The following is an 11,669-nucleotide window of genomic DNA, read 5'->3' on the forward strand; positions in this document are numbered from 1 at the left end:
AAACTGGGGTAAAACAAATTCTTTAACTTTGGGGAGCTGCTTTGGAATATTAAATCAGCCACAAGCTCTTTTAAGTGCAAATTAGGCAGAAAAAGAGTTTTTTTAACTAATGACACACTGCACTTGTCGAACCTCTGCTTAAGATAGAGTGCAACTTTGATGTTGTAGGGGAGACCAGGGAGTGTTGTAACACCGTTTGACCAATCGCAAAAGTGCCACAGTGAATCAATATTGTACACTCCCATTTCCTTTTTAAGTCATTTTAAAGTGTTCCCTTTATTCACTGTTCACTGTCTATTCTTTATCTTTCAGAGTTATTTAATGAAATGGATCATGTTTATATTAATTCAGCAAATAACCTCTCATTATTACATCTGTCCTGTTACAACTCCCCCTAATAGTGGGGTAGGCTGAAACAACAGAATTCTTTGTATTTGACATTAACTAACATAATCTGTGATTATGTAGTAAATGTCCAAGCAGTGTTCATTTTGACAAGATTTTTAAATTTAGTGTCAGTCTTAGTGTCTTACTGAAAATATTACCAAGTTTAAGTCGCATTTTATTCGAACTCAGTTGTAATTTTAGTCACAATTCTTTATTATCATTATTATTATTATTATTATTATTATTTGAATTATTTTTTATTCAAATCCTTAAATAATGTTCTTTCATAAATAGGATAGTGTTGATCCATCCCCAGCTTGTGTTGCAACCCACTTTGGTACTGTGGGATAGGTTGTAACAGTGTAACACTTTGTATTTGACATTAAGTCAGATAAACTGTGATTGTGTAGTAGACTTCCAAGTGAGTTTCATTTTTAGTTGACAAAAAAGATACCATGTATTAAAGTTTGACAGATCTAGCACAAACAACCACTTAGTTACTGATGCTCAAACAAAAAAATGTTACTACCATCCCCGGTCTCCGCTACTTCAAGTAATAAAGCATAAGTATATATGAACTCTTTCAGAGAGAAGAAGTGAGGATTACTTCCAAACTGATGATAACATAATAACATCCTGCCATGTAATTTGTCAACTAATGAGTTACTGATGCTCAAATAAAAAAAAGTATTACTACCATCCCCAGTCTCCCCTACTTTAAGTTATAAAGCAGAAGTGTTTGTGAAGTCATTCAGAGAGGAGAAGTGAGGACTAATGTTGCCTCTAAACGTATGGGGACACAATAACATCCTGTCATACATTTGTCACGGCTGTGTCCCAGGAAGACGTATTCACTTTTAGTATCTGATGTCAACACATGCACTTGAGTACACAGTTTCAGCCTCGGTGAACTCATCCTTTAACAGCAGTGTTGCAAGTGCTACTTGTGACCAAAGTTACAGACACACACACACACACACACACACACACACACACACACACACACACACACACACACACACACACACACACACACACACACGCAGAGAGAGGCTGAGCTGTTTTCCACTGAAGAGGAATAAAACTGTTTCAGCTCACATGCGCTGTCTGTGGCGAAACACGTCGTGGACAGAAAAGACTACAGCCAGAGAGAATCACCCGCTTATATACATGCCTATAAATAACCAGCCAATCAGCTGCGAGCCGCTGCGAGTTAAACGCGCCAATTAAAACGGAGAAGGAACCAAATTAAGCGAGTGCCCGGTCGCCATTGGCCCGCCGTGATATCATTTGCGAGCCCTTACGCTGCTCGCCGCTGATTGGCCGCCACGCTGCAGGCGTAATCCTGCCGCGAGGACGGGGGGGGCGGCGGGGGGCGGGCTCGGAGGTTTGAATAGGGAAGTTTGCAGAGCGCAGTTGTTCCACATCCAGTCCGCCCGGTGCTTTCAGTGTTTGCAAACACCTTGAACACAAGCGAGCGACAGGAGAAGAAGAAGGGGGGCACTGACGGACGGAAAACAAGCGCTTCTTCTTCTTCATTGCAGGGGACCACTCTTCTTCCTCTCACTGGCTGTTTTTACTACGCGAGAAAAATATTTAAGTGCAGCTAAATAGATTTTTTAACTAAACGCTGGAGAAAATGGATGTTCTACCCATGTGCAGCATCTTTCAAGAACTTCAAATAGTTCACGACACGGGCTATTTCTCAGCCTTACCGTCTCTGGAGGAGTACTGGCAGCAGGTGAATATGTCTACTATCAACTATTCTCTAAAAGTCATGGTTGTCTTTTTTGAGCTTGTGTGGCGGGGAAGTTAAAAAAAAAAAAATCCCACCATAACGGTTGTCCGTTCACCTGACGTCGCTATTTCACATCGGGCTCGGTTATGAAGTTTTTTTTTTTGGCAGGCTGAAGTGGAGCAGTGTGTCAGTCTGACAGCTGGAGTCGAGGCTCTGCTGCGCCAAGATGAATGGAGACAGACAGAGTAACTCAAGCAGCAGCAGCAGCGTGCTGCTGGTGCGTTTACTGCCCCGATGTAGGAGCAGGACTTCTGCTTTTAGCGGCTGGTTGCAGGGCTCCAGAGCTGGTTTCACTCCTAACGCAAGAGTGCGAAGTAGAGTTTCGAGTCAGTGAGCAGTTCATTCAAAATTACATGTAGTGTGCAGGAAATATATTATTATTTTTCCCTATATAACTTAATTAAGCCTGTTTTGGCACCATTTTAAAACCTACGTCATGAACTTTAAAAGTGATTAGGGCTGCAATCGATTAAATTAATTGCTTTTCTATTTCCTATTTTTATGACCAGTTTGATTAATTTTTTAATAAAATGTCTTATTCTAGCTCGTAAAATGTGATTGTTTTCTGATTTCCTCACTCTTCTATGTCAGTAAACTTAAAATATTTGGATTGTGGACAAAAAAAGACTTTTGAGGACATCATTTGGGGCTTTCTGAAACACTGATCAACATTTTTCACCATTATGTAAACCAAAGAACCCATTGATTAATCAGGAAAATGATCAAAAATGAAAATAATCCTTACTTGCAGCCCTAAATGTGACACAATGTTTAATCCTCATGTTAAAGATTCAAACAATCCCCCCACCAGTTCTAGTCAATACACCATTGATTTTACTAAAAAATAACATAATTTGCATCCTCCTTGGATTTGAATGGGCTCCACAACATGACACTATCAAATGTCAGCCGTGGCCAATTCCTGCTCGCATGAGTAGACAGCAGCACAGCTGGAAAAAATCGTGTAAGGCTGCACACGAGCCTAGAGGAAAATATTTATTCTACATCTGCCTCCACAAGCCTGCTGTCCTAATGAACGCTTCTTTGCTTTTTCAACTTTTTAATGGTCTCTGAAGTCAATAACCAGAGCCAGTGTGTTTTTTTTTTTTTTTTACGGCAGTCCGGGAGGCTTGAGTGTCTGTGTGACAACTGAGGAAGGATGTGATTGCATGTCAGAGGTACGCATGAGGAAAAGCAGCTGAATGGCTCATGTTGGAGGGGAAGCGGGGGGGTGGGGGGGGGGGGGGAAGTTGAGCGGCTTCCTTAAAAGGACTCTAAATTTGTTCAGTGAGTCATCGGAGGCCTGAAATGACAATGCATGTTTAGTGTTGTGCTGCGGCGCTCAGGTGCAGGAGAGCTGGGAGTTTGGAGAGGGATGACAGCTCTGGCCTGAGCAGATCACGTGGAGCTGAGGTGGCTGCTGGCTGCATGTTGTGATGTTGGACATGATGGAGTCAGGGAGATTGAGTTTAGCCAGGTAAATCTGGAAATTTAGGCTCATGACATGCAACTAATGATAACTTTCTTTACTGTTTCATCAGATTATTTTCTGGATTTGTCGTTTTAGTGTATGAAACATATAAAAGCTGATCACAACTCACCACAACCAAAGGTGGTGTACTTAAATCGCTTGCTTTATCTGACCAACAGTCCAAAAAGAAAGGAAACTAAATGAGAAGGAAGGGTTTTTCCATCATAAATGACCATTCTATGCTCCAGAGTTTAAATCTTCTGAGAGATGCATGGAGGAGCACACTGAAACCCAACATATCTATGCTGTATGCGCGTCAATGAAGAAATGCCTCTAAAAAATGAAAGAATACACTTCAGAGAATAGTGTATTAACAAATTTTTCCAAATGTGCACATTCTTTTATTTGCTGTAGGCCTCCAAATAGCATGATTGGCATTGCGTCTCCCATAAGTTTCAATGGGACTGGAACAAAAGTCTGCAACATAAAATGTTACTGAGTCATGTTCTTTTTTAGTTTCCTTGTCCAAAGCCAAAAGATATTTCATTTGCCATGATATATGTTATGAACAAGCAGAAAATCAGATCATATGAGAAGCAGATATCTGTCATTTTTCCTTGAAAAATGACTGAAATGATTCATCAACTAATCTTTACAGCTCTAAACCAGATTATCATAATTATGAGACTGATAACAACAAGATACGTGTAGAAATACCACAGTTTCCTGCTGTAAGCATTTAACAAAGATTACACTACAGTTTTGGGCACGAGCACGTTGTTCTATTTTTTAGTTTTCTTGTCCAAAACGAAAAGATATGTCATTTACCGTCATGTATGATACAAACGAGCAGAAAATCATTGTATTTGAGAAACTGGAACCAGCAAATATTTGGCATTTTTGCTTGAAAAATGGCTGAAATGATTAATCAGCTAATCTTTACAGCTCTAAAGCAGATTATCATAATTACAAGTCTGATATCTACAGTAAAGATAAGTGTAGAAAGAGCTACGATTTCCTGCAGTAAGCATTTAAGAAATATTACACCACATTTTGGGGCATGTGCACATGCATGATTTAACAGGATTCCACACACACACACACACACAGGCATTCTGCTGCTGTGAATGAATGAATGAACCTCCCCTCTTCTGTTGTAATTCATGTATTCTTACTGTATTTTCTCCTTCTTCCACCAGACATGCTTGGAGCTGGAGCGCTATCTACAGAGCGAGCCTTACGTCTCTACATCCGACCTCAAGTTCGATGGCCAGGAGGACCTCTGGAGCAAGCTGATCCTAGCCTGCGGGGACAAGGCCAAGGCCGAGTGCGACCCCAAGCTGCCCACGGCCCACGAGGAGGACAATCAGGACAGCCAAATCTTGGACACCAACAGTGTGAATTCTGATGCCAGCAGCGAGGCTTCAGACAGTTCTGAGGAGCTCTCGCCCACGCACAGCTTTACCTCCAATCCTCTGGGCTCCGTCTTGGTTGGCTCTGGACCTTTTAGCCCCTCCGTCATTAGCACTCCGCCGTCCTCCCCGGAGGCCAACCTGGAGGCCGGCGGCGTGACGAACGGCTGGGTGGCCGCGCACGCCGACTTGCACTTGCCAGTCAAAATCAGGAGCAGCGGAGGCAGTGGCGGGGTGGCGAAGAGCACGGAAAAGACGGGACTCATGTGCGGGGACGCGTCCCCGGACGGCAGGAGGCGGGTACACAGGTGTCACTTCAACGGCTGTCGCAAGGTTTACACGAAGAGCTCACACCTAAAAGCACACCAGCGCACTCATACAGGTGAGTCTCAAGCACCAATCAGAGCAGTGTTTGCCTATATATCATGGCCACATGTGATGTCAGGCTGTTTAATTCATCCATACAGTTGAAAAATCTCAGTTTTTATACAGTGAAGGGCAGAAGAAGTGCTTTTAATTCAGTCCTCTACCTTAACAGCACTGTCCGTCCATTGTGTAACATAATTAAAGGTCCACATTGCATGATGTCCTCAGCTGGAGCGCTGTGAGCATTAGCTCTGCATGGCTGGATACCTAAACTGTGACCTAATCTATCTGGAATGTGACTGACTGAGCCAGTGAGTGAGGAGCGACAGAGAGAGGGAGGGAGGGAGCAATGGGGGAGGGGGGGAGGGGTTGCACATGGGAGATAAAAGGACTTCAAAACAGATTGAGTTTCACCATGGGAAAGAAAGGGGTGAGTGGGCGGGGAGCCAGGGGGGACTGGTTTGGAAGGGCTTTGAATGGTCATTTGAGCCTTTCTTATTTTTGATTAGCGGCGTGAAATTGCACGTGTGGCTTTTCCTCATTTTATATCCCACACATATTCAGCTGCAGAGCATTTGTAGGATGTTTCAGATCACATCAAAACACAGCAAGGTAGTAACTAGTGGTCCAACAGGTTCACCGGAATCTGGGTCTCATTCGGCTTGTCAGCACCCATGTCATCTGGCCTGGCCCCCAGGGGTGATTGATTTGAACATATTTGAATAACAAAAGCACAGAGGCGACCAATCAGCAACCTGAGCTGGAAAACATTCCTTTCTTGTTTGTGCGTGTGTGTGTGTGTGTCCAAATTCCAGCTCAAATTAATCGTCCCCTTGTTTGTTCCCGCAGGTGAGAAACCCTACAGGTGTTCATGGGAGGGCTGCGAGTGGCGTTTTGCACGAAGCGACGAGTTGACCAGACACTTCAGGAAGCACACTGGGGCAAAGCCATTTAAATGCAGTCACTGTGACAGGTAAGCCCGCACATTTATCTGCATGTAACGTCAGCAGGCTGACGATAAGCCTCTGTCCCTTTCACACGGGGCTGAAGCATGCATGGTGACGTGTGTTTTTGTTGATGTGATTTGCTTTACTGACATCATCTAGATAAGGATGCATGTCTTCAAAGATCGAAAGAACAGGTACATTTTATTTACGTACCTAGACCGATAAATCCTGCAGCCCGATATATTGGCCAATACTAGCTGATTATAGATGAATGATATTAATGTAATGTTAGGTGTAGTTTAGGTAGTTAGAAACCAGTTAGGGCCTTAAATTCTGGATTTTGGGGGCAGTCCAGTATTGATATATCAATCTATTATTTATTAATATATACAAAATCCATAATGACATCAAGGCTCTGAAAAAGTAAAAGAACTTGAAAGAAAAAAGATCAAATGCACATAAAATGCTGGCTGTAAAAGTAACAAAAAAAGTCTGCATGGGGTTCTACAAAAAAAGGCCAACTTATATGTCGATACGATGCAGACAGATATAGCTGTACTAGACCAATATCAGGCCAACAGTGTCAGCCAAGGAATATATCTGTCTAGATCTGAAAACAGTGTCTGGGTTGTCCATCAAAGAGCACCTACAAGTTGATTTTCACGCTGTAAAATGCAAAAATAAATAGAAGGGATCTGTGTCGACATTGTGTGTCGGTGTTACATGTATGTGTGTATGTAAAAAAAGAAAAAGAAAAATATTACCAGCCAGTGTAAAACTCCCAAATCTGGATATCGCTATCGGCATCAAAAACCCAGTATGAGTTGGCTGTAGTAATAATGAATCAGGAGGAGGTCATTTGGAGTTAATCAGTCTCTGCTCAGCAGGAATTTGTAATTTAATGTGAAGTAATAACAGAAGCAACAAAGTATGTGATCTATGAGACAAATTATTCTACAATATTTCTTATCTTTTGAAGCATTAATATTTAAAATCACTGCTGCACAAAGCTTCTCAAAAACTTGTTTCGTTCATTCACCAAAACATGTTTCATTCACCAAAAGTTTAATTTTTGTCTCGTTATTGACTACAGTCTGAAAAATACTGGATTTTTTGGGGCTGATATTGTGATATTGATCTCTTAAAAGTGGCTATCAAATTCTTGTAACAGAGATACGTAATGGAGGCAGATTAGTTTAGAATTTAACAACAGTCCTTATTGTTTGAGTGTCAAGTCAGTTAGACAATAAAGTCTCACTGGTATCTCCAATAATTATAACTATACGTAAAAACACACAGAACAAATATGGATGTATATATTTAATAAACTTGCAGAACAGAGATGAAATATACATAAAATGCTACCTATAAAACTAAAAACCCACTGAATAACAAGAACGTTATGTTCTAGAGCCAGGCCAACATATCTGTTGGCTGAGACTGTTGTCTGATATTGGCCTGTCGCAGCTATATTGGTCTATATAGGTATCTGCCTATATAGTGTTATGTAGGTTCCAACATGAAAATATTTTCTAGGCATCATTTTATGCATATTTCTTGCTTTTTTTTAATTCAAGCTTGATATATAGCTATTTTCCACGTTAGTTGTGTTTTTTAATTCATAGTTATTTATAATTCTTAAAAAAAAAAAAAAAAATTCTGGACATTGTAAAATATCCCACCTCCGTTACAAATATTTGTCACAAGTGTTTGATAACCACATAGTATTGGCTAATATATCTGTTATGGTCTTCATATTGACACATATCAGACACCATATGCAGATAGAGTACTGTAGCTGTAACAGGCCGACCGATATAATGGTCAGGCTCTAAAGCTTAATGCAGTTTGTTTTTACTTTTTGGTATATTTTTAGTTTCATAAGAGGCCAGGATCGGCTGAACAATATATCTGTCTAGCCGTCTTACTGACCTTCTTTTCCCCTCCTCTCTGTCCCCAGATGTTTCTCCAGGTCTGACCATCTGGCTCTTCACATGAAGAGGCACATCTAGAGCGGGGCGAGCACCAGTCGAGCAACGCAGCGTTGAAAAAGAAGAAAAAACAAAAACAAACGCCGTCTCCCGACCAGTCTCTTGGTTGAACTGTCCCAGAGCAGAGTGGCGGGAGTGTGTTCCAGCCAAAGCATGCCGTTTTGCACCATACTGAAACCCAGTGCCTCCGGGACCTCTCTTTGGAGAAAGGCGCTCTGAAGGTTGTCTGTTGCAACAAGAGGACAAAATCATGGATGGGGAAAGAAATCTTTTTGATTTGAGAAGGACTTACAACACACACAAAAAAAGACAAAAAAAAAAGATAAAAGACACAAACAAAAAGAGTGAATGATTTGTATGTATGGTGCATGATGTTTTGGGGACATCTCCCGGACAGCAGATACACTGGTACTTTACAAAACTGTCTGAGGTGAGCATGTGTGCACTGTGAATGTCTGAGATTGGCTGGCCGGCCCCCTGGAAAGACAGAAGAAGATGTGTTTCTTTTTGGGAGAAGAAGAGATGGATTGATGGTGCGGGGCTGGCGCCAATGTTGCTGTGGACTGAATGGGTTTCTGGGGGAAAACGTTCCACTTGTGTTTCCCCCGGTGGCAGCGTGAGGATGGGGCGGGATGGAACTTCCTGCCTGTCTTGTCTGGCACCCAGACCTGGGGGGGGTTCTCCGAAGCTTTTGAGGCCCTGGGTTCGACCGGAGAAAGAGAAGGTGGAAGCGTCTTCTGGTCATGTGACCCAGGGACCAAAACTCCCCCCTCGGTCGCTGTATGACAGGAGCTTTTTTTGGTGTTTTTGGTGCAGCTACTAAATGTGCAATGTGTTATGTAGCCTGGTTTATTATTTTTTTACAAGCTACAAAGCTCATTTGTAGTCCAATTGTATAAGCTGTGTGCTTAGAGGTATAACACAACTATACTATAACTTCAGTATCATAGACAGGTGTTGCATGGTTTTAGGGTTTGTTCATTTCATGTTTCCACTGTAATCAGGACTGCAAATAGTTTCAATAAAAGTGCAGCTAAAGTGCGAACGGTTAAATGTTACAATATTGTACATAAAGCCTTGATGATTTCCTCTTTTTTATTTTTACAACTTTCATCTGTTTCCTTCATTCTGGCTGGAGAATCTCACCACTTGCTTGCTCATTCTCATTCATCCTATGCCTTGAGGAGTAATTTTGATTTTTTGTACTTTCTTTTCTATCTAATAATGCACTGTTGACCTTAATGGTGCCTTATGCAAGTGACTCAGCCCCGTGGCGGCGTCAGCGGCGGTTTTGCTCCCTCGGGAAGTCACATTTGTTGTATGGGTGATTTGACAAGCTTGATCAAGGCTCAATTGCAAATTAACTCGCACCTCTTTTGTGTTTAACGACAGCTCTCTGCATCTATTCCTGACAGTTAATTGTGCTGTTAAAATGTTAATGTTCCCAAAAGTACCTTTACTTTTTTTTTTCTGTTTTTGAATCAGAGTTTAGTTAAAGCATATCCGAACATGTAAACGAGACAAATGCTGTATGTTTAGAGCACTTAAATTTATTAAAGATGTTAACTACTGTGTAGTATGTACTCAAGTCCATCACACACAGCTCTAAGGTACAAAACAACCACAAAAATGGTGAACAGTGCTGCTCCTTTTCCCCCCTCCGCATCCCTCCTCTCCTCCCTTGTCCTCCCTCTGTCCCTCCATCCCCTTGCAAGTTGGACTGAAGAAAAAGCTAAAGATTTATTGTAATTAACAGGCTGCAGTCGGACAGGCCTCGCCTTGTACTGCCTCTCAGTAATGAATTGCTAAAGGCTTTGTTGGCATGGAATCTGTCACAGACTGCTGACTGTGTAGGTTGGTTATTGACCTGTCTGGGGGAGCGTTGTTTTAGCCAAGCTGCAACAGTATTATGAAAACCACAGAAGCGAGTGCGGGGGCGGGGGGCTCTGGGGAGGAGATACAGATCGGTGACGGTGCACATGGAAATTTGTCCAAAAAAACAAAAAACATGACAGTATCTCCCTCAAAGGTGAATCTACGCTGTTAGATTTTTATTGGAGATGCAGGGATCATACCATTTCCAAATAAAGTGATCTATGCTCACCCCCCCATTCCTGAATAACCCCCCTGTTACCGATCAGCGACCTTGCTGCAGGAATTCAATGTTGCAGCAAGTTGCACCGCAGCATGCTCCGACTTATGGATTTCAGATCAGCGGGCGAAAGACACGGGATGAGTCCAAACTTGAAACTGCTTGCTGCGATAGATTTGGGAGTGCTGGCAGTGCCTTTCGTGGGCAAAAGGGAAAGAGAACATCCATTCTGTGAGAACGGCAGCCAATACTGTTCAAGTGGTAATTGAGCCTTGATTAAGCCTCGTGTTTGCTCGCATCTTTTTACACTTTTCATCATCTCTTTTCATCCCACCACTACCCCAACTCTTCTGTCACACACACACACACACACACACAGCTCTTTGTTCTCAACTGAATCTTTGTATAAAAAGAAAAAAAAAACAACTTTTGTAAAATTGTTATGTTTATGCTTTATGAAATTTTTATTTGAAATTGTTTTGCAAAATTGTTATATTTCTGTATGAATGTATTTTTTATTGGAATAATAAGAAATTCTTATCTGACTTTGGCTTGCTTCCTTTGTCTCATTTGTTGATCCTCCTCAGTTATTATGCTTCATTATTGTGAAAGCTTTTTTTTTTTAATTGCCCATGGGAGGTTTGCAGCTTGTTGAGGATGAATGGCTGCATTTCAGCTGCACCCTGCCCTGCAGTAATATGAACACAATTAGATCAGGGTCAGGGTGTGAGCACGAGGGGTACATATCTAACGTTTTTAAATTTGTCACTTAACAGAGATTATGGGGCGGAACTTCTGTTTTAGTTTGCCCGTTTTACGTTTATTAGAGCTAAAATTCATGCAGAATGTCTGCCGAATGAGTTATTGTCTGTTTGTGAGTTGTAAAAAGTCAATAATCATCTTTTAGAAGGAACAGATATTTATGACAGTTAAATTGAGCAAAATGTTAATGGAGTTTGGTAGGCAGCAAGGAAGGTAGTCGCTGAACTCCAACTCCAGGTTGTTTATTTTCCAGAGTGGATATTTTTTTAGGGTTTATGAGTCTTAAGAAATCATTCATAATCTTTTAGGAGGAGCAGATGTTAAATTGGGCAAAATGTTAATGGAGTTTGGCAGGTAAGGCAGGCAGTCCCTGATTTCCAACTCTAGATTGTTTATTTCCCAGAGTGTGTATTTCTATTTTAATTAAATTGGGATTCAACTTA

The 11,669-nt window shown here is 41.6% G+C and overlaps 1 protein-coding gene across 1 annotated transcript; it reads left to right on the forward strand.

Moving 5' to 3' along the window:
* Positions 1 to 1,789: 1,789 nt before the first annotated feature.
* On the forward strand, positions 1,790 to 11,009 carry klf6a (Kruppel like factor 6a). The gene is made up of 4 exons (XM_084746946.1): positions 1,790 to 2,128; positions 4,856 to 5,450; positions 6,284 to 6,407; positions 8,342 to 11,009. The coding sequence occupies exons 1-4, from the start codon at positions 2,027 to 2,029 to the stop codon at positions 8,391 to 8,393; spliced, it is 873 nt and encodes a 290-aa protein (XP_084603072.1). The 5' UTR covers positions 1,790 to 2,026; the 3' UTR covers positions 8,394 to 11,009.
* Positions 11,010 to 11,669: the final 660 nt, after the last annotated feature.

This window comes from Lutjanus erythropterus, chromosome 21, assembly GCF_056507025.1.
Source record: "Lutjanus erythropterus isolate fLutEry1 chromosome 21, fLutEry1.hap2, whole genome shotgun sequence".
Lineage (NCBI taxonomy): Eukaryota > Metazoa > Chordata > Actinopteri > Lutjaniformes > Lutjanidae > Lutjanus > Lutjanus erythropterus.